Source organism: Python bivittatus, unplaced genomic scaffold, assembly GCF_059951505.1.
Source record: "Python bivittatus isolate LINGU-HERP-01145 unplaced genomic scaffold, Pbiv_v1 ctg000020_np1212, whole genome shotgun sequence".
Taxonomy (NCBI): Eukaryota; Metazoa; Chordata; class Lepidosauria; order Squamata; family Pythonidae; genus Python; species Python bivittatus.
The window spans coordinates 4,905,844-4,929,797 of NW_028277030.1; the positions used below are offsets into that span (position 1 = coordinate 4,905,844).

A 23,954-nucleotide genomic window follows, 5' to 3' on the forward strand; every position below is an offset into this window, starting at 1 on the left:
CTCAACCTAAGTCCTAGTGACTTATAGGATAGTAGGAATAGAGCTTTTAAACCAGCAAAAAACTGGGTCCATCTCTGAAGCCACACCTAGTTCCGCATTCCATGCCTCCTGCCCTTCAGGTACATCTAGCTCCTTGCTCAGAACAGGCAAGTGAAGAATGTTAGGGAGACAAGGGGTGCATGGTGAAAAAATAAGGCCCTGGGATTGAAGGCCCTGGGATGAGAGGGGCAGGGAGGGGAAGGCAAAAGAACCAAGCACCAGGGGGCTAAGGAAACAGGTGGGAAAAAGAGAGAGGAGAGGGGAACACAAGGAGGCAGTGGGAGGGGGCAGGGAGGGAATGGAAAGGTGGGGGCTGGAGAAAAGATGGAAAACATGACAGGGAGGGAAGAAAACGGTTGGGAAGAGCATAGGGATGGCAGGGAATGGGGGGATAGGGCTGGGGCAAGAGAGCAACACTGCAGGAAGTCTGGATAGGGCAGGATCAGCAAAGAGATAAAGAATGTCATGAGCATGAAGAACTGGAAAAGGGCGGGAGACGGCAACACAGAGGGAAGCTGGGCAATGGGAGAGGGCAGAAATGAAGGGAAAGAGGCCATGAGGAAGGGCTACAAGCCAGGTTGGGGCTCTTCTTAAAGCCAGAATGGGAAGTCCATCCCAAGAGGAAGGCCACTCACGCAGTGCTGTGGAGGTACTCAAGTAGTTCCCTAGCTGCAGACAAGCTGCCTCCAGGCAAGTAGACCCCCAAGGGCTCCAACTGGCTCCCACAGCTAGTGATCACCAGCAACAAGAGCAGCTCCCAGATATCCCAGCTTCAGAATTTTCCAAGAAAGAGAGATGTCCCTGTGTAATGGCAGAACAGTGCATTTTTTGACATGGGAAAGGCATTTTTTTGGAATTTGGAGGGTATTTTGGCTTGGTTATTTCAGGGCTTTAAAAAAAAAAAAAAGTAGGAAAGCAGGAACAGCCTTCATTTTGTGATGTGGACTTAAATGCCTAAAAGAATCTTATGTTTTTCCCAAAGAAAACTGTTTATCTACCAAGACTTTGTGAAAGTATGCTTCAAGCCCCTTATTATAAGCCTATCTGAGCTAATCTTCACCAGATTTAGTATCCTCAGAGTTGACCCTCATGCCATACACATCAAGTTTATGAACCTGTAGTTTTTATTTTATGATCAACAGAATATCCAGAAAATAAAACATGAAATGCAAAAACTCCATTATAACCTTATATGAGCATTATATGAATGCTCATAATAACTGCTGTTACTTAGTTTCTCCTGCAAACAAGTTTAGATACCATTCAAGGCATTAGACACAAATACACTTTAATACACCGCTTTACATTCCAGATTCACAGTAATCAGTGGCACACAAGACTGTTTTAAATATATACTTTCCCTTGATCTTAACAACGGTGGAATACTAAAAAGACAAGGAAACAGTAACTTTAGCAAAATGGTGGTGTGATGAATTAAAAGCTGGGTGTGGAATGTTTACCCTGTATAGCATTTTTACAGCATGCAAATTATCCTTGTTAGATCAGGGTGTATGCATTTTAATTCTGCTTCTTCCTTCCAAAGGAAAAGGTGCACAACTGTGTGGTACAAAGCATCTACTTAAAACATAATATACATCTGCTAGCACATTTGCTTGTGCTTGATTTTGAAGGGAGAGACATATCAAAATTTATCAGCTGCATCTGAAAAACGTTACAAACAATGGTTTCATCGTATAAGCAAAATACGGGGCTTAATATTTTGACTGAAATGTTTCTTTGTCCAGCATGAATTCTGCAAATCTCTGCTGCAGTTCTTTTTCTCTTTCCTGTTGCCGTTGAACGTCTTCTTTTAGGCACTGCAAGAGTAAATGTAATAATCAGCTTAAAATGGCCTAGAAGGAACAGCAGGCAGTATGACAGGGAAGGACTAGAGTAAAACTTTCCTGATAAGCCACAGAGACAAGTCTTTATTTTCCCCATGAAGTGACAACACAAATCTGGAGATAAAGAGTTCAGCATGACTATGCAGACAGAGCTAACTTCTAACAGAGTTTATAAAATGTTCAAAAATTTAGGGACATGCGCTGTATAGCAAAGGGATATCTAATCTAATCTAATCTAATCTAATCTAATCTAATCTAATCTAATCTAATCTAATCATAAGAGTCACCCGTTGGGGGAGATGGGCAGCATACAAGTTTAATAAATAAATAAATGAATGAATGAATGAATGAATGAATGAATGAATGACTGTATGATATGCCAATTTTGAAATAGTGCTTTTATAAACACTGCATTACTTAGTTCATTTCTTTCACCACTGTCATTCTTTTTAGAGATAGCCTGTAGACTAACATTTCACAATTTTACCTCTAGTCTCCTTGGTATAGCCGCATCTTCATGCTTCTTTAATTCTTCAAATGTGCACAGTTCAAGATGAGCTTGTTCAATTTGGTCCCACAAGTCATTTAATTGTTTTATGAGTCCCATGGCTCGAGACTGATAACCACCAAGCAAGATCTTCAGCTTTTTTTCCATCTTGGCAGCTCTCTTAGCTTCAGTAGTCATGTGACCTCGGTTAATCTGTTGACAAATGTATTTTATGAATGTGGCATGATTATTTAATGATTATATATCTGTAATACACACACGTATACATACATACACACACCTGCTAAGCTGCAACAGAAGAGATGTTATAATTTACATTTATTTTCTTCCCTAAGATAGTATGTATAGATATTATATAGGAGAATCTCATATATTTAAAAATGGAAGCTATCTTTGTAAATCAACCCACCCACACTATTCAACAATGCAAAAGCAGGATTTTGGAAGTTTGAAACAAGAGATAACAGAGCAGATGAGAAAAGTCTAAGCTTAAAAAACACGGCAAATGAGAACATATAGAAGATACTAGATGGTAGTGTTAGTAAATCTAAAGCTAAGCCATGAAGATAACAATAAATTTATGCTAGTGGAATCAACAGTATATTTGTCTTTCTTCACAGCCATTCTTGGGAAAATTTTGAGGCAAACATGACACCATGGTAGTTGAAGAATCTGATAGGATCCAGTTTTCTATACGTAGCCTATGCCCACATTCCATCTGGATTGAACTTTGGACAGTCTTTGCCCTGTGCCAAATAAAAGTTCTGAAAACCATTTCATGACCTAGAGTATCACTTCAAGATGAATTCTGGAATTTTAAAAACATGAGCTTTCACAGACTGAAATAAGTTTTAGTACTTGAGGATGGGGCTGTAATCTAAAAAAGGCCATTCCCTTAAAATAACTGGTAAATCCCACTCTTTATCTTATCACACAACACAAATTCAGATGCCAGGTACCTTGCTAAGAAAACATTTCTCAAACAAATTGAAATCCCTTTTACAATTCCTATTGCAACACTAAGCATATTTTAAAGAACACAGGAAGTGGTTTTTTCCTCCACAATCCTCTCTGAACAAGCCAGTATCAGAATTCTGATTTATTCTCAATGCTGAACACTTAGTTGCTTCTACTAGAAAAAGGAAACAAGCAGGAACACCCTTGATCATTCTTGATAAACCAGAATGATAAAGCTATCTGGTTAAGCTTTCCAAGTTAATTGTAGAGCCACTGCCATTTCTACTGAGTGCTAAGCAAACATTGAAACCATAGTAATCTATGGGTTACTATTTATCAGGAGATTGTGGCTGGTCTACATTCACACAACACATTTAAACACATGGAAGTCTCCAACCATAGTTAAAATGCTGCACACATTCAAATTAGTCATCCAGGATGGTTTTGTACAATGTACAGACTCTATGTTGTATCATGACTATTATCTCAGAACATACGAAATTTTAAAATAAATGAAAGAGGCCTTCAGAATATTTTGTTTAGAGGAGACAGCAAATTGTGATTGTGTCAAAAGACTATTTATTAGAATGGTTCATGTTTCATAAATGAGCTGCTTTGGAATATGCAGAAGCACAAGTGCAGGAGCTCTTTAAGTGCCTGAGTATTTCTTTCAGGCTTTCACACAAACCTAAAAACAGACTCACATTAAAAATGTAGTTGTTTTAATAAACTGATTCCTTAAAGTCATATATTTTTCAGGCTTATGGAGAAACCCCCCAAAAAATATAACACAGAAACCTCTGAATCCTATAAAAAAGTCAAGGAGCAGCCTTGGCCATTGAAATAATTATTTATTAAAAATCGCTGACTCCATATTAATGCCAACTGCAACAAATAACTGGGTCCATAAAAGCTCAGATAGTAGGTTCAAATTTCAGTTACTTTTTGTGAGAAAATGTTGGTATCCCTTATTTAAAAGACAATATATTCCTACAGAGAAAAGGAATCATTTTTTTTTCCAAAATAAATGAATGAGGAGTAATACCCAAACCCATTTTCAATTGCTTCCTATTATTCCTGAGATCTTTCCATTATTTAACCAGTGTCCTGGCAACCACAAAATATACAAAAGGAAAAGTTAGGGCAGGGTGAGGGAAAACAGAGAAAGCAGAAACTATGTAAACATTAACCATGACAATTTTCCTGATGGGCCAATCCTATGCTTCCAGTTGAGTGGTTAAGCCCCACTGAACAAGCAAGTGCAGGCTTGCTCTCTGAATCTTAAAGAATCATTTAAACACCAAAGGGGGATGGGGGAACACTGTCCAATCTACAAATATATCCAAAACAAATGTTTATAAATTTACATTAATTTTATTGATTCCTGCAATAAAAATATATTACTGTTGATATCCATTTGTAAAAGCCAGCATGCTGCATTCAAAAAGCTATTGTAAACTGTAAACTAGTCTGTTGGAAACGTGGTATATAAATTAGTAAGTTCAATAATAAAAATCCAAAAAGAATTTGGAAAAGAGATGAAAATTCATACTGACATTCATATTTAATATTCATATTAATGGGTTGTGAAAGTAAGACAAACAGAATAGAGTGTATAGGATGCAGAGAAGCACAATGTAAGATACATTCATACACGTGGATCAGTATTTACATTCAAAAGTCAATACAAACTGAATGCAAAGTTAATATGTTAGCACACAACTATTTAGTACTGCCACAAGGGGTAACTGAAATACCTGCTATCGGGACCTACTGAGCACCTTGACAAGAACAATGAAGTAGAAATAAAAAGGTGGTACATGAAAGAAGATGAATGTACTTTAGCAATAATGCATGCTGAAAAAGGTAAGTTAATATTCTTGGGTTCTGGTGAAGACAGCGCAGGCTGAAAGGCAGCAACCAATACAAAAACGAGCAGAGCTTTGGAGGGAATGAAGTGTGTTGCAAGTAACGAGCTTAACAGAAAGACTGGTTTATGGGAGGGTACAGCTCTAGGTATGGATTCTGATCATAGAAAATATCATATGGGTATTTTCTTGTGTCTGTAAATGATTATGCATCTTAGCAGGTATGTCTGTGGGAAGAGCATGTTCCTCTTTTCTCTAGGCAAATATATCTGAACCCTAGAGCTAAACTAGGAGACTTTAGCACTATATGCTTTGCAGTTAACCAGTCAGGATTTCTGTATCAGGACACTAAATTGCACTATATCTATTTAGAAGTTTAAATCTATATTAGGCACATGGCTCAAAGGAAGATCACTCTGGGGAATGCAACTATATTCATTAAGATTTGAAACCTTTTTTATATACAGCTATATTCTTTCAGAATAAGATTTGAAAACAATTTAATTAGTTATCTTACTACTTTTTAAAAAAAAGTTCTCACATCAGCAACTGAAGTGTTGTCCAATACAGTCATCCCAGAAAGATTAACTAAAATTAGAACAGATGTGGAAGGTCTGCACTGAGAGAGAAAGAGAAAGATTGGGGGGGGAGAGGGAAGGAAGGGCTGCTCTGTGTTTTACGTTCTGTTTAACCCAACAATCAGGAGGGCTAGGGGTGAACTCCAATTTTGAAACTTACTACATGGATTGCATTCCACTGTTTATTAACATTAGAGCTGACCGTGGCAAAATCTCACCTTGTAACTCAATAGCAAGTGAAGGGGCTATACGAGTAAAGCACCTTCACAGTTCTAAAAAAAAAAAAGGAAAAAAAAAGGCTGGGCTCAATGCAAAAAAGCAACAGGAATCAATGTCAAAAAACAAAACTTTGTAGCTGTTTGCTACGTTCTGCAGCCCTGGAATGCAAGCCTTCTTCAAATTCTAATAAAAACCTGGCCTTCAGAGATTAATTGCTTTGGTGATGAATGTGGGCTGTTTTTATTGAATTAGTATTTATATTTATTTATCTATGTATTAAATTCCTCTAGCCGCCCACCTCCCTACAAGACTGGGCAGCTCACAAACAATTAAAAAAACAATATAAAAACAGAAAACCAATACAAGTAAAAACAATAGAAAACCATGTATCATCATAACACAAAACTGATAATCATCTCCATACATAATATTCAATACAGTCATTGCATAGGCCCCACCATATTCCAGAGTCCCCATACCCATTGACAAAACCATGTTTTAAGGCATTGCTAAAAGCCATCAGGGTCAGGGTCAATCTGATCTCCAGGGGAATGATATTCCAAGGGGCAGGAGCCATGACATTATTTTAAATATATACAATATAATAAAATATAGATATTAATATAATTACTTTTATTATTATTGATTTGCATTGGTTATTGTGCCAATCTGTACCACTTAAAAATTGAGACCAAAGTGGTATATAAATCTCAGAGACAGAAAAAAAATACACACACTTTATTTCTGTATTTTTTACATTTTGCCTGCTTTTGTTTCTGCTGTTCCCTCTGCAGCTTTCAAATCTTTTTTCCCACTTCTACTTCTCCTTACAGCTATGACATTCAAGTTCCACGGATTCTTTTCTGTCTTGTGCATCTCCAATGCAGTAGATAGTTTACCTCTTCCAACCTCCCCTACCAAGAAATACAAGTCACAGCTGTCTTGTACGTGAGGAATGGAATGAGTGTTTTGGAGGACACACAGAGCTTGCCTTGTAGAAAATTTTATAGATTAACTGCAGTAAACCGATGGAACTCAGTACCCCTGAATGAAAAAAGTGACCACACACAAACTCATTCTGCACTTCTCAATACTGTATTAACTGACCCTACCACAGCAGAATTCTGTAAAATTTCTTCCTGTTTTCCCCAAAAATTCTGAAACATTTCTTCCTGTCCTTATCCTTCTGCAAATACATTAAAACAAAAAATGCCCCCCCCCAAAATCCCTCCAACTTTTTTGGCACCCAGTACTGATTTCAATTATATTAAAATTCACAGCACATACTTTTGCACAACATCCCCATTTGTTATTCTCTTTTCTGTCTTCTCCAACAGCCAGCCTTTTTGCCCCCACCTCTCATCTCCCCCTTTTCTTTCATCAATTCTATGCTTGTTCTTTCTCTCCTAGCACATATCATCTTCAAATCCTTTTGATGGGAAAAAAGGGGAAGACATAATGGTGTTTGGTGCTGCCCACACCATGGCCCTACAGGAGTTATGTGCAAGCCATGGGTTCTCACCCCAGATTTGTATATTCAGAAGGACCTTTTTTCCCTCTGAAATATAATTGAAATGCACTCATGGTGCCACACTACTTGCAACGTTGTTTTTAAAAACAGCTATAAGAGCACTTACAAAGACTTGCTGCACCTTATTACGCAAAATCTGCATTGAGGAGTCCTTAAGTAACTTTAATTAGATATATAAAGTCATAATATTATTATCAATTTATAAAAATGGTATATTCAATAAAAATGCATGGAATGGAACAGGGAATGGATTTAGAACACAAAGTGATTCTGGAATTCCAATGGCATGAGCTGTTTTTTTCAAATAATTAGAATGTAAAGCAAGCCTCTGAAATGACCATTTGTGCAGGCATGTATTTTGCTTTAAAATGATGGGAGAATGAATTTGGCAAACATTTCTGAATTTTAAATGAAAATATCTTTTTTAAAGGAGTTACCTAGTTTCAATGTAACAGAAGATTTTCAGTTAGAGTACAATATAATATTTTTCGTGAAAGAGAGGTTTAGAAATTCTATTCTAAAAAAAAGGGGGGGGCGCTTCCTCAGCAGTATCAGGGATTTTCACCACTACAGGTAGTCCTCATTTAACAACCATTTGTTTAGTAACCATTTGAACTTACAACAGTGCTAAAAAAGTGACTTACCCCCGGTCCTTGCACTTATGACTGTCACAGCATTCCTGTGGTCATGTGACCAAAATTCAGGAGCTTGGCAACCAGCTCACACTTACGATGACTGCAGAGTCCCAGGGTCATGTGATTGCCATTTGGGACCTTCCCAGGGGACTTCCGACAAGCCAAGTCAATGGGGGAAAGCTGGATTCTCTTAACAACCTTGTGATTCACTTAACGACCACCACAAAAAGGTTGCAAAATTGGGTCTGATTCGCTTAACAACCACCCTGCTTAACAACCAATTTTCCAGTCCCTATTGTGCTCATTAACTGAGGACTACTTGTATTTCATGTAAATGTACTAACCAAACAGCATATGCCAAAAGAATGGATTCATTCTCATTCTCCAACCTTTGCAACCTTTGGAGGGAAGAATAATCACAGAAAATTGCCTTGTTCCTTCAAATTCTGCTCATATATCAGAGCATGAAGCCCTGCACTGACATCCCACAAAAAGGAAGATTAAAGAATCACTCTCTAAATCCCAAACAAGACTAACAAACAATGCACATGGCACTATAAAGAGAACAGCTTTAAAAAAATCAAAATATTTCATTTGTAATATGTTTTTACATTGCAATCTGCGTGTGTTTATATATCAAGAAATACGCCTTATTGAACTTGGTGAAGTTTTCTTCCAAGTAAATGTCAATTAATGGGAGCCTTAATCCATATGGTCACTAATCTGAGTGAATATTTAATATTCATATTTAAGACACCATACCATTTTCATTTAATAAGAAAAATACTGTCCTGGAGTATTTAAGAAAGCAGTTCACCTTCCCTATGATATGACCACATAATGAAATATGCTGTAGAGCAATAGTGCACTCTGCTGGACAAACGTAAATATATGAATACTCTATATATTACAAGTCCTCTGAGAAATAAATGGAGACTATTTTCACTTTTTACCTGGCATTTGTGTTAATTTCAGCTACACTTTCCACATACAATACCCTCCAATGCAATATTCATAAATAAACAAGTTGTATCTGTCACCCTTGTACATTCCCTAAATCTTTAGATCCACACAAAAACACTAATTTCATGCAAATATAGCTGTATTAAAAAAAAAAGTACAAACACACAGATAGTAACCTATCATACAATAGCACTACTACGTGAGTACAGTTTTGGATGATCTTAACAATGTACATTTAAAATCTTAACTCTCCAGATCATAAGCATAGAAGCTAGGATAATTTATGCAAACCTTTAAGTACCATTATGTATAGTCAATCAATTGCCTTTAAAACTTGAAAGAAACATCCAACATCATGACAGGCTAGCAAAAAAACCTTGCTTCTGGTTTGTGGTTTAAACATAACTTAATTTTATTGATGATTTAACCCTAATTCAGACGCTAAGGTATTACCAGTCTCCTCCCCCAACTATCCAACTATATGGAATTCCAATCAACAGTCGTGTAGGCTTTAAGGTTATGGAATGCAAAGGAATTTGTTCAGTGCAAAGGTAAAACAGTTTCTCTTAATACTTGCAAAGTTAAATGCTACTGTTTCTAACATTTTTTAAAGTCTAGCAATACTATCTAATCCTACCCTTTTGAATGCTTATGGCTGGATAGCTGGAGGAAATAGATGCTAGGAGTTTCCTTCCTTCCTTCCTTCCTTCCTTCCTTCCTTCCTTCCTTCCTTCCTTCCTTCCTTCCTTCCTTCCTTCCTTCCTCCCTCCCTCCCTCCCTCCCTCCCTCCCTCCCTCCCTCCCTCCCTCTTTCTTTACATACATACATACATACATACATACATAATTTTTATTGAAGAAATTTTTAAAAGAATAAAAACAATACAAATTTTGAAAGGGAAAAGTAAGGAAAGTAAAGAAAAGTAATAAGTAAGTGAAGTGAAAAGTGGAAAGAAAAGAAAAAGTTAAAAAGAAGTAGCTTCCGGTCTTAACAGCAGTTACAAATACATTTATATTTTGCCCTCTCTCTCTAAGGTTACAACATAATTTCCTTCTTTCCATAGTCTACCCTTTCTTATAAACAAACCCATAAATCACAAGTTCATGTTTTTCTTTTTTCAGCAAAAAGTCTATAAGGGGTTTCTAGTCACTAATAAATGTAATTATTGTCCTTTCTCTAATCAAACAAGTCAATTTTGCCATCTCTGCTAATTCTGTCATCTTCACCAGCCATTCCTCCATTGTGATTTTTTCAGTCTTTCTATTTTTGTGCATAAAATCATCTCACAGCAGTTATATTTAATCATCTCATAGCAGTTATATTTAAAAACAATCTTCCACAACTCTTTTCTAATTGTCTAACCATAGTCCAAACAAGAAGAGTTCTGGTTTCAATTGAGTATTAATCTTTAAAATTCTTTGCATCACTGTATGTATTTGAACCCAAAATTTTCTGGCTTTTTTGCAAGTCCACCCGGCACGATAAAATGACTCTTCATGTTTTCCACATTTCCAACATAAATTTGAAGTACCTTCATACATTCTAGGTAATTTTTCTGGACTCGTGTACCAATGGCAAATTAGCTGACTTTCAACTGGCTGGATCCAAAACCACTTCATATTTTGAGTGGCTCCAAACACAGATGTATTAGCTAAGCTACCCTGATGCTGGCATTCAGAAATGTCTTCCTATGAGCAGGAAGGACAGTGATAAATTGTTATTCCACTGGAGAAAATTTAAAAACACACCTCATCCATCTTTTCCCCTGGCTAATGTATAAGCTGAAAGACTTTGGGTAAAACCGTAATCCATTTTGTTGCTCATCAATATGTAGGTTTGCTTTTTAATTCTCTATCATCTCTCTTTCTCTCTCTCTCCTAGTACAGAAATGGTTTGCCATTGCCTCCATCCAGGATCTAAACTATAACTTTCTTAAGTAATGAAAGCTGCCAAGAGCAGGACAAAAAGATTATACTAACCTCTAGTCTCTTCTCAAGGGACTCAATCCTGTCTTTTTTACTGGCCAAATTAGCTCGTGTGTAGCGATTCTGTCCAGGGAGGAACAGTACTTGGCTGTAACATTCTTCCCACACCTGATTGTAAGCTTCACTTGAAAGCTCTCCATGTCCCATCCCTTGCTTCACAACTTCCATCTCTTGGGCCAGAAGGTCTTCAGCCTGTTTGGAATAAAAGAGTCGTAATAATTTTTTCCTGCACTTCAACTATGACTTTGAGCCAGTCACTCTCAGCCCAACTTCCTTCATAGGGTGGTTGTGGGGAAAACTAGGAGAGAGTACCATGTACATCACCTTGACCTCCTGAAAGAAAAGGTGGGATATAAATCTAACAAGCATATACATACAATTAAAGTTTACAGGGACATTTTTCCTGTATGAAGAACATACTTTGTTTGGGCCAATACATGGTCAATAAATAAAAATAAATTTCAGGTTATCCTTTTGAGTTTTGCCAACATTTTGGAATCAATTTTCAGTGGCAACTGCTCTAATTCTGAGTATATTTGTTACCACTGAAAATTGATTCTATACAGTTCTATACATTTTGGCATCATAAATCTACATGAGCAAGTTGAGTATGAGCCTTTTGTCAAGGATTCCGGATCCACATGGATCTGCAAGAAAGAACAATGAGAAATAGCTCCCTTATAGCCACATTATGGGGCTACAAATGACAACTGGATCTATTAGGTCTTGCTGGGGGACTATTTAACACAACAACTTAGATAAAAATTTAAAAGGATAAATGTTTTAGGGAAAGATTTTATCTATCTGAGATAACCAGAATTTATGATCTGAGAAGCTTAAACATAAGCATTCCTTGCTCTATTCATTGTTTTTCCCCTTAAACAAAGCACTCAATGCCAGCACCAAATAAAAATCTAAAAGCCCTAAGCTGCTTACTCTGAATTTCCAAAATTGCAAGATAATAAAAATTATACAAACAAAAATATTTGGGACCGACAAGTAAGTTGGCCTGATTTATGATGAGTCATGCCAAATATGTTGTACTAATGTTAAAACTGTTAGAAAGTCATTCAAAACAGATGTTAAGAGATCCAAATTATCAAGTAGCAACTTCTTAATATAAACTGGCTGTATGGTGAATCTTCAGTACAAGTTCTAAACATTCTCAGAAAAATGTTTTACATCAAAAACGGGGAACAGGATGGGTTTAAAAATCCAGAACTGTTCTCCAGTCCCTTAGTGTAGTACATGTCCCAGGAAGAATGGGAAGGAACAGCTGCAAAGCAACGAAAGTGAGGTGGACAGTTGGAGTACATGTCAGGTGTAGTTCCTGCCAATTCTGGCTACTTCATACCATTCCCCTTTGGATAAGGTGCAAGAGAGATGAAAAAAGCTGGGAGCTCCAGCTGGGTCATGTGCAAGCATGATTTTTACCAAATGATACTACCTCAAGTCCTCATACTTCAGAAAACGTAAAACACAGACCAAGGTGGCCCAACTGGGATCCTTCTCTGACTATCCCGTTCCCCCATTCATAAAATGTGTGGGGTAGCTGAAACAAAAACTACGCTGGGAGGAAGAGTATGCATAGGGAAGGCCAAATGTTTCTGAGAAAACAAACTTCTGCTCAAGGCCCTGTAGATTAGATGCTTAGATGGATCAGGTCTGCAAGCTAGAGGTTATCATCCCAGTTTTTCAGTAACTGGCAATTACAGAACCTTCAAGTAGACCCACTTGTCTAACATCCCAGGGCCCCATGGCAGCCCACTAATCAACTGCTTGGTTGCAGCAGGGGATTAATAAATTGTCTTCTTTTCTAGTACAGTTGGGGAGGCCACACTTGTAAACACATATATGCATATTCGGCCCTAAACTCACCATTTGTACCACATTTAATACCTTGGTACCAAAAAATTGCCTAGCAATTTTCTCAGCTTGCAAGAATAAGGCTTTACCTTATTATGTGAAATATAGTACAGTATTATAGGCAGGCAAAATAGGAACCAAAAATGATACTAATAAATATTATGTGACCTTCTTGAGGTCTTCTTTTGAAAACTTTTCATAAAGATTATGTTCAAGATATGCTATATGTTCTGTGCTACTGGTTCCCAGTCCTGGAACTTTCATCTTCTTGCTGCCGGGGACCTCTCCATAAGGGTGATGCACAAGATCAAAGTGAAGCATAGTGATCATCTCTTTCTTAATCAGTTCTTCACTCTTCTGTAAATCAGTCAGAGGTGGCTCTACATTTAAAGGTCTCAGAATTGTTTCATTTACCTAAACAAACCAACAAAAAATGATACACATAGTAACTTAGGAGCAACCTCTTATAAACTAAATTTATTTATTTATTTATTTGTTTGTCACTGCCCAGCTTGTTAAACCACTCTGGGCGGTTTAGAAAACAATTAAAATCAATTAAAATTGCAATATTACAATAATACAAAATAAAAAGATCCAAAATAATTGGTGATCACTCAGGGAGCATCGAGGCGCTAGCCAACCCCAGGATTGGGTAGAGCTGTTATCTCCCCCCGCAAGCTGGCAGAGCCAGGTCTTCAATTTTTTCTGGAAGGACAGTAGGGTAGGGGCCTGCCACACCTCTGGGGGGAGAATGTTCCAAAGGGTGGGAGCAACGGCAGAGAAGGCTCTCCTTCTGGGCCCCGCCAGTCGACATTCTCTTGCTGACGGGACCTGCAACATGCCCTCTCTGCCTGACTGGGTGGGACAGGTTGATGTGACGGGGGAAGACAGTCCCTCAGGTAACCTGGACCCATGCCATGTAGGCTTTAAAGGTGATAACCAACACTGAATTGGACCCGGAAGCAGACTGGGACCCAATGCAGCTCGTGTAGTAAAGGTGTTATATGTATTGTTCTTGGGGCATTCAAAATTACCCGCATGCCTGCATTTTGGACCTGTAGCTTCCGGATACTCTTCAACTCTTCAAAGGTTGCCCCATGTAGAGCGTATTGCAGTCGTCTAGCCGAGAGATGATGAGGGCATGAGTGACTGATCAGAGAGCCTCCTGATCCAGGAAGGGACATAACTGACGTACCACACAAAAGTGGGCAAAGGCTCTCCTGGCCATGAGTGCCACCTGCTCCTTGAGCAGGAGTCATGAGTCCAGGAGGACCCCCATATTACACACTGGGTCCGTCCAGGACAGTGCAATTCCGTCCAAAACCAAAGATGGTAAATCCTTGGATACAGAGGGGCCTCCAATCCATAGCCACTCCATCTTACCAGGGTTCAGGTGAAGCCTGTTGCATCCCATCCAGACCCCCAGAGTCTCCAGGCACCGTGAAAAGGTGGTCATGGCATCACTCACCTCACCCAGGATGGAGATGTATAACTGGGTATCATCAGCATATTGATGATACCTTATCCCATAGCGACAGATGATCTCACCCAGTGGTTTCATGTAGATGTTAAAAAGGAGCGGAGAGAGTACCAAACCCTGGGGTACCCCACAAAGGAGGGGCCGCGAGCTGGACCTCTCGCCCCCAATCAACACCGATTGGGATCGACCTTGGAGGAAGGAAGAGAACCAGCACCAAACTGTGCTGCCCACTCCCAACTCCCCAAGTTGACCCAAAAAGATACCATGCCCGATGGTATCGAAAGCCGCTGAGAGGTCAAGAAGAGCAAGGATGGATGCACTATCCCCATCCCACTCTCACCAGAGATCATCCATGATTGGGACCAATGCTGTTTCTGTTCCTTATCTGGGCCTGAAACCGATCCAGATAATCTGTTTCCTCCAGGATCCTCTGGAGCTGCAATACCACTACCTTCTCAACCACCTTCCCTAAAAAGGGGAGGTGGGAGACCGGACAAAAATTGTCCAATATGGTGGGATCCAGTGATGGCTTCTTGAGGGAGGGGTGCACCAGCGCCTCCTTAAAGGCAGCTGGAAACACGTCCTCCCTCAAGGATGAATTCACCATTGCTTGGACCCACCCATGTCACCTCCCGGGAAGCTTTAACTAGCCAGGAGGGACATGGATCTAGTTGACAGGTGGTGGCACTGACCTTCTGGAGGACCCTGTCCACTTCCTCAGGTTCAACAGGATCAAACTGTTACCAGATAACAGGGTAAGAACATACTCTGGGCATCCCTACAGACCATGCCTCATGCTTGGTATCCAACTGGAACTGGATCCGAGCGATTTTATCCCCCAGATGCCTAGAAAACTCCTCCGCGTGGCCCTGTAAATGGGCTACTGAGCCCCCTTTTCCCAAAAGAGATTGGGTGATCTCGAACAGGGCCACCAGGTGGCATTCTGCGGATGCAATAAGAGCGGAGAAATACTGACGTTTTGCTGCTCTTACTGCCACAAGGTAGGCCTTAATAGCGGCTCTAGCCTGTGTTTGGTCGAGTTCGATCCTTGTTTTCCTCCAGTGGCGCTCTAGATGTCTTTTAACCCTTTTCAAAACCCTCAACTCCTCAATTAACCACTGGGAGTGTTGGGTTTGATGGGTCAAGAGAGCTTGCACGGGCGTGATCTTGTCCAAGGCCTCAGCCGCTTTTTTTATTCCAGGTAGCGGCCGAGGCCTCCACTGGAACATGCAGCAGACTCTCGGGTATAACCCCCAGCTCCCTTTGGAACCCAACTGGGTCCATCAGTCGCTGGGGGCAGACAGACTGAATGGGTCCTACCTCCCTGCAGACGGGAGCAGCATAAGAGAATCTCAAGGCCACCAGGACATGATCTGACCATGACAAAGGGGACAGCTGAAATTCCTCCTTCAGATCACATTGCCTCTGCTCTGACAAGAAAAACAAGTCTGGTGTGAGGCCACTGTCCTGAGCTGGGTTACGGATAAACTGGGACAGGCCCAGAGCTGCCATGGTAGCCATGAACTCCTGGGCTGTCTTTGAGGCACGCCCCAGGGATGGCAAATTGAAGTCCCCCAAAACCATCAGTCTGGGGAACTCCTCTGCCAGCCCCATGACGGCCTCCAGCAACTTAGGCAGGGAGGTTGCTATGTAGCAGGGAGGCTGGTACGGTAACAACAATCCCAACTGTGCTCACAAACCCAACTTCAGGAACAGGGTCTCACAACTGGCCACTTGTGGAGCAGCGTCCCTGACGGCCAAGAGATTCTCTGATGACAACTGCTACCCCTCCTCCCCTACCCCGGGGTCTCGGCTGATGCCAAACCATAAACCTGGCTGGGCACATTTCCAAAAGGGGCACCTCCCCTTCAGGGCCCAGTCAGGTCTCAGTGATACATGCCAGTGATACTTTTATTAGATTCATGCATTTTGCAACTGGAGGACAGATGCACACATTTTAAGCTTACCAAAAAAAAAAAAAAAATCAGAAATATTTTATTGTTTTTATCTCTCTTAATTAATCTAAACTACGTCAATGGGTTTTCTGAAAGGGCCTTTAAAAAGAAAACAAAGGACGATGGGATGATCCCAGCAGCAAATCTTAATGGGTTCACATTATTTATTAGAATTAGGAATAACTTACTTCAGAAGGTCTTGGTAGATCTTTTTGAACAGCTTTGTGCATTCGCTTTAATGCCTTTATACGCTCCATTTCTCGAATGGTCTGGAAAGAGATTTCAGCAATTAGGATGAGTTTTTGTAAGGCTTCTCAGCAACACAGAGTGCAGTGAAAAGGCAACAAAATCTGTTACAAAAAACAGTATCCTAAATCAAGTAAAGAACAGAGGGATGTAGTGTTGCGAAGGATTAAAAAAAAGGAACCCCATTCCACCATACAAAATCATTCTTCCATAAACCAGAATAATTTGTCCCAAACAGAGATTCAGTTAACTGTTAGAATATGCATTAACAACATAAAAGCTAATATAGGAAATCTTCATTGCCAAATCCAAATTCAGCAACTGTCAGGCCCAAGCAGAACCAACCCCACTACTGGTTGTGTTTATACAGCACACTTATTATCAGTCTCTTAGTACTGTCCTAATCCCAAAAGTGATTCTCAGTGTCTTGAATGATGTTTATAGAGAAAGGGGTGGGGGGAGGGGGGAGAGGGGTATGGTACAATAATTCAGTAACTGAACTGTTTCCCATTCTAAAATGAATATATCTCTAAGTACAGTCACATGGAGCTTCTTCATTTTCTTTTTAACTGCCTTTCTGTGAACTGGCAATCTAGCATGTTTTTTCACTGATAATGAAGGAGTATACAGGTGGTTTACATAACTGCCTCTTAAATGCATATTGGTTTAGGAAGTGATCACTATACTTAGTCACAGTTACTTACCCATGATTTACTCAACAGTTTCCTGGGATTGCATAATACAGTGAGTCAAAATCTAACCACAGTGGTTGAATTCATGCAATGTGTAGGGTTAAAATGTAGTTGGCTTCTTGTAGTTGAGTGTAAGCTTTCAAACAGAGCCACAGAGATGCCTGAATATAGGCCAAGAATCTTAATTTAAAGATTATCCTTAACCACAGGATCATAATAACTCTAATGATCCATATATACCTAAAGACTGGAGAATAACAAAGTTCAACCTGCATGTTCTTCTAACAGGTCAGCCTGACAATCAGGAGTCTGTTGGATCTTGCTTGTTGAATGTTTTCTGCTAGGATCTTGTCTGAAGCCCATTCTTATGTTTCCCTGCACTAGGCAAAGACCAACTGTATTCTGCTACTTTGATTTTTTCATGTTTTTAATGGCATTAATTTTTTTATGTGCAATTTATATTTTCACAGACTTTGCACTTATTAAATTCATTGTTAGCTCTGTGAGAGTATATTCCTTATGAGCAGAACATATAATCTGAATAATCATAATATATGGCAAAATAATAAGCATCCTTTTGTTCTCTGATGACAAATTCATTGCTGCCAACTTATCTTTTACACATTTGAGAATTCATTCTTACCTGTTTGCGAGCATCTGCATCAGCTGCATCTTCTATATATGTATCATCTGCATTATGATCCTCAAGTTCCTTCTCTGCATTTTCTGGCAGAACAATTTCAAAGTCGTTCTTTGGAGCAGGAAGACCCATGAGTCCTAGACGCAAATTTTCACGGGATTCTCTTTCCTACAGAATGTTAAAGGAATTTAATAAAGGCATCTCTGGGAGAGAGAGGCAGCATATAAATTTAATAATAAATAAAAAAATAATAAATAAATGAATAAAATACAAGAAAAATACTTATTTTTCTAAAATCAAATATGCTGCCTTTATCAACATTTTTATCCTGGAGGAATCCTTGAAATAATTTTCAGGTCTCAGGGAACCTCTGCATAAAAATATGAAAAGTTCACAATACAATTTACTTCTAACCTATACAAACCACATTTTACGTTTACAACAGCGAAGTAGCAGACCAGCAGCTAAGCTGTAGCACATAAAAGTTCTCACCAGGTGCTAGTATTGCACAGTGTGCAAAATTTAAAAAAAAAAGATGTTTACTCTTTTTCAATCACAATTTCTTGCAGAACCCCTAGCAACCTCTTGTAGAATCCTAGAGTTCTGTAGAACCCCAGCTGAGAAAGGCTGGCCTTGAATTACTCTGATGATACAACTTGATAAACACAGAAATAAATTAATGTTTTATTTTTCAGCCAATCTGATAACCAGCATCTTCTATATTCATCTTTTTCCTTCCATAGTTGGCTGTGAGTCATGACCCCAGCTTGCAAAAATCAATGAGAGCTTTGAGAATTACTTCCCAGTTAATCCTAAAATCAGAGGCAGCACTGGGCGATCACTGAGATCTTCTTATCTCTATCTCTGATTACCATAGCTGCAATAAACAATGATGGATCATATCATTTTTGTTGTACTTCACTGAAAACCTTGGCATTGGTCTTGGCTGAATTTTATGATGAGGGCTTCAGCTCTCTTTTCCTTTCTTCTCAAACTCACTTCAAATTTTATTCTCATCTTCTGGACAGTTAAATTATCCCATCAAAAGTGCCATCTGCAAATTATCTTGCAAGGATCTGTTAATTCCACAGATTCATTTAAATAATTCATAAAACGTTTGCAGCACAGCAAAAATGAGGCACTGAAATCTCCATCCCAAATTGTGAATTCTTGGGCACAGGCTTCCAACTAGCTATGAATTCACAGGATAATCTTAATTAGATACATGCACTCTTGGGGAACTCAAAGCATGTTCCATTCTTCCTCCAGAACATACTGACACACCAATCTGGCCATTCTGGGACTAAGCTGGCAATTTTTCAGAAACAATCTAGAAGAGGAAGTTAGATTGTGATATTTCAAATAGGAATTGTACTTCAAATTTAGGGGCCCAAAGTTGAGTAAGATTTCTAAAAATAAAAATTGAGCTTTCCTTGTAGAAGATGATCTTCAGATGATGTTCAAGTGCTCCATTTTGGGAACCATTTTTTTTTTTAAGTAGAAGTGATTATAGAAAAAGCTTTCCAACTTTGCAATATAGTATTTCCTATTCACTAGGGCCCTATTACTTATATAGGAGTCTTGACATTTTGAAAACAATCTCAAGACTGCACCGATTTGCTTTTCTTCTTCTTTTAACCTCTGCATAACTATTACTTTATAGCCTTTAGAGATTCCATATTGCTGGATCACAAGCAGAGTTTTTAAATCAGCCTCTCAAACTGTGACATGGATTTCCATAAGACAGTATTAAAGTTCAACCAACAGGAAAGTTACCAATTGATCCTCTCAGTTGCTAATAAAACTCAAATACTTGTATTTACTCTGCCATTTTGCTTTTTCTCCCAAGAGAGGGGGAAAGCAGAATCTCATTATATGTACAGACATTATGTATAAAATCTCTAAAACTTTCCTCCAAATTTCTGATAGTCTGGTGCTGGAGATGGAAGTTTTTTAACATTCCCCATGCTATTTAGCTAGCTTGTACAATTAACTCATTAGATAACTGAGTTTTGCTAAAGGTTTTATTTTATCTTTAGAGAGGAAGAAAAGTAGAACATACATTCTTCCAATACCACTATTTAAATAAAAACTGAATGGAAGGTAAACTGTATGTACCATTTTGTATGTACCTATATATCCCTTCCTGCAACACTGCTAAGCGCCAGGCTCTGGATAGCTCCTAAAGCTAATGCACTGTGTACAATCATCTAATGTGCAAGGGTCCATGAATTCAATTTCCAGTGGAAGGTTTGAACTCCACAGAATAAGATCTGGCTATGTATATCTTATGATTCCTAATGAGGATGAACCCAGTCATGTACTGCCTCTTGGTAGTCAATACTCCTGCTTTAAAAGAGGACCATCTGCATGGCATCTGTCTTCAGCCTGCATTTATGCTTACGAAGGTTCAAGCTAATTCTTGTTTGAATTAGTTCAAACTAATTCCTGTTTGATTTACAAATTTTGTGAGCTTCTTCTAATGAAATACAACATTACATTAAAATTAAAATATTGCATGTTATGCATATTAAGGCATTTTCTTACCTACCATATGTTTTGTATAGGATGGATCACTGTAATCGGCCATCCCCTCTTCAGGATTAATATTTAGCTTATCACGCAGTGGAGTTCTGCCTGGCGTCACGCCTACCACTGGCTTTGGAGTCATTCCACTATGAGGAGTCAGGCTTTCAGTCCCATGAGTTGGAGTCCTAGAAAAATACAACGGGGTAGAATGGGTCAGTTCTCAAATAATGCCTAAACCGCTTAAATATATTTATCAGAGAACATGTCTTAACTTTTGAATTAGCAGCTAACAAAATTATGTTGTTGTTGTTCAGTCGTCGTGTCCGACTCTTCATGACCCTGTGAGCCATATCGCGCCAGGCCTTGCTCTCTTTCACTGCCTCCCTGAGTTTGCTCAGTTTCATGCTCAAACAAAATTATGAGGGCACGGAAAAGAGTCAGAAAAGGAGTTTTGTTTGAAGAATTAAGTAGATGAGATTGTCAATGGGTAAACATAGTGAACTAGAAGATTTGGGAGGAAAAAACAGAAGTTCTGTCTTAGGCATGTCACAGACAGCCCCTGTTCATCAGTCAATAAGCCTGTTATTCCTCATATGACAACTTATTTGGATCACAATCTTCATTTTTAAATAAATCCTGAAACTTAAGAAACCAACATATAGCCCTTTCAGAAAGGTATCTCTAATATCCCTGTCTTGTTCGGTTGAACATGGGTACTTGTACCTTGTTGAGTTTCACATTCATGTGGGCTCTGCATGTTGCTGTGCCTTGCTGATGTTGAGTTTTCAGACTGCATTTGAAAATGAGGACTTCAGTTTTGTGTTGCATTAGGCAAGCTTTCTGTGCATGTGCAGTGGATATTTTTGAACTTTATTGCCACTGACTTTCAGAGTGTATTAAATGCAGATTTTGCTAATTTACAGAGACTGCTGACAAGTAGAATGTAAATGTAGCAGTGTCTGTTTTTGCTATTGTGATATTAACATTATTCATATAACAACTAAATAGAAACTTTTTTTCTTTTTTGGGGCTTAATTCCAGCAAGAATGCCTAATAATAAAGTATTACATGTATATGCCACTCAACTCCCAGCAACTCGGGTGGGTTATAAGTGTAAACCACTTTGCAGGAGTTGTATTTGTAAGGTAAGCAGGCTTCCAACAACAACAACAACAACATTATTCTTACTTGAACTTGCTTAATATATCAGATCCATTCTGTCTCTAGGAGTCAAAACTGGCAGAAAAAATAGACAGGGGATAGTTCTTGAAATTTCAAAATATTTTTGAAAAGATTAAAAAAAAATGAACTACTCACCTACTCTTGTAGCTTTGAGACGGAAAAAAACCCCAAAAAACAAAGGAGCAAGGAACTTTTTTCAAGTTCCCATCAAATCTAGTTGTGCAAACCTCGGTATGCTTTGAACAGAATTCAGAATATTAGAGCTATCTTAATAATGCAGCCAATTTAGAACTTTCTAAAGGAGTGTTACAGGAAGGCTATTCTGTCCTGATCTAAATCACGTTTCACATGTACCCATATAAGATTCTCCCTTTATCTTCTTTATAAAGATCCTTAATAGCACAACTGCATCATTTCCTGCTTTTTCCCCCCTTCTATATGAAAAAACACTACTTCATCCTTATTGAAGGCTATTTTGCTGCTGCTATTCGATATATTGAATAAACACTACTTTTCCATTCAGACTTCCTCTGTGTGAAGAGGTCTAAGTGTCAGCGGGCTCCTGGGAATTGTCTCAAGAATCAATCCAATCCTCCAAGCAGAAAATGTCCCTTAATCTGTGCAAGGAAATCTCAAGTGCTCTCCTCAGCAAGTCTAATTTACCTGAAGGGAGTAGAAAGCACAGTATTTGGTGTTTGAACAACTTGTCTCTGAGGTGTTACTCCAGAGAAATCACTTTCATGGAGGGGTGTATTAAGACCACCTTTCAAGGGGGTGTCAACATTTGTAAGAGCCATTAAATTCTGAGCTTCCTGTAAGGGAAGACATACAAAGTGCATAATCAACATTTTTCAAAATTACCACTCAAATCGTAACTAAGAACAAAAATACAGTTGAAGTCAGAATAAAGTATAACAATTATGGACTGCCATAACCCTCCCACATACACGCACAGACACACCAAATTTGCCAACAGGTATCCGATGACTCCTAACAAGGAGTTACACTCTCTACCACCATCTGAGCATTTGAATTAGAGTTCATTTTGGTTACAAAGAGATCTTTTTTTTCTTACACTTGAGCTGCTTCTGCATTTATCTTTCCCCCCATTCACTCTATGGATAGCAAATTTGGGATGTTCCCGCTCCTCAAAAAAGGGGGACATACCAAACCTGTTTCCACCAAGCCACAATCACTATCTGCCAGTATTTAGCCCTTCCCTATTTTTACTCCATGGCAGGCAGAATGGTAGTAATGGATGTTGCAGGGCAATTTACAAGTGAATCAGTGTTTCTTTAGACTTTACCTGTAGGATTCTGTCCTGTGCTGCAGGTGTTTTAGGTGTTCGAAGGGCAATGCTGTTGTTGGTTACACTGTATTCTGACAAGAGTGTGCTGGAAGCAGAATTTGTAATTCCAGATTCTTCTGCTGTTTGACGGGCAATCTCGCTTGCTTGACCAACTTTAACTACTTCCTCGAGTTCTGTATCTGAAATCTAAAATAAGGGACAAATGAAATAAGAAACTGTATTACGGGATTTTCAAGACATTGGCAACAGCTAATAAAAATCAAAACTTCAACCTCAGAAAAAATGGTATGTTATAAAACCAGAGAATGCTCGTGGTGAATATTCCACCTGGAGACAATAAATGAGGGACAAAAAACTCAACCGCTTAGGCATAGATGATTCTTTCTTCCATACAGCTAAGACAAGTGAGATACCTGTCCCTTTGGTAACAGTCGCTGAGAACAAACAGTTTCTCATCACTTAGACTGCATTATAAACCAGAAAATACATTTAACAAATTTTAAACAAAGCATAGCAAAAGTCCAAACTCCTTAACCAGCAAAAATATAGAAAGTCCTGTATATGACATGGCCTTGGCACTTTGCCTCATCACCCTACCAATGCAGCTACTATTCACTTAAAAATGTTAAGAATACCTTCTCTCACCAAAAGGTAACCCTTTCTGATCTGGTATCCTCTTTCAGTAATCCTAATATCTGGGATAGTGATACAGAGTTCCAATAAATATATCCAGAATATTTATCATAAGAAAGAAAACTACTGTACTCTGTGGAATTTTTATACGATGTGAAAAAGGGGCTATAAAATGTGAGTCCATGGCAATGGGAAAAAGGAAGGGAAAAGATTTGCATAATCATCTGAAGGACAAAATGGTATAAGCTAAACTAAGCAGATCACCCCTCTTCCTGACCCCTTAGAGAAGCAATAA

The 23,954-nt window shown here is 38.8% G+C and overlaps 1 protein-coding gene across 1 annotated transcript in view; it reads right to left on the bottom strand.

The window, feature by feature from the left end:
• Positions 1-1,132: 1,132 nt before the first annotated feature.
• The window catches only part of CDC5L (cell division cycle 5 like), a 33,026-nt gene continuing 10,204 nt past the window's right edge, over positions 1,133-23,954 (bottom strand). Inside the window, exons 8-16 of the mRNA XM_007433834.4 lie at positions 23,024-23,212; positions 22,381-22,529; positions 20,558-20,720; positions 18,010-18,174; positions 16,617-16,697; positions 13,162-13,407; positions 11,122-11,319; positions 2,371-2,583; positions 1,133-1,856 (exon numbers count right to left, since the gene is read on the bottom strand). Coding sequence (XP_007433896.1) covers positions 1,752-1,856; positions 2,371-2,583; positions 11,122-11,319; positions 13,162-13,407; positions 16,617-16,697; positions 18,010-18,174; positions 20,558-20,720; positions 22,381-22,529; positions 23,024-23,212 — 1,509 coding nt within the window. The 3' untranslated portion in view covers positions 1,133-1,751. The remainder of the gene's footprint in view (positions 1,857-2,370; positions 2,584-11,121; positions 11,320-13,161; positions 13,408-16,616; positions 16,698-18,009; positions 18,175-20,557; positions 20,721-22,380; positions 22,530-23,023; positions 23,213-23,954) is intronic.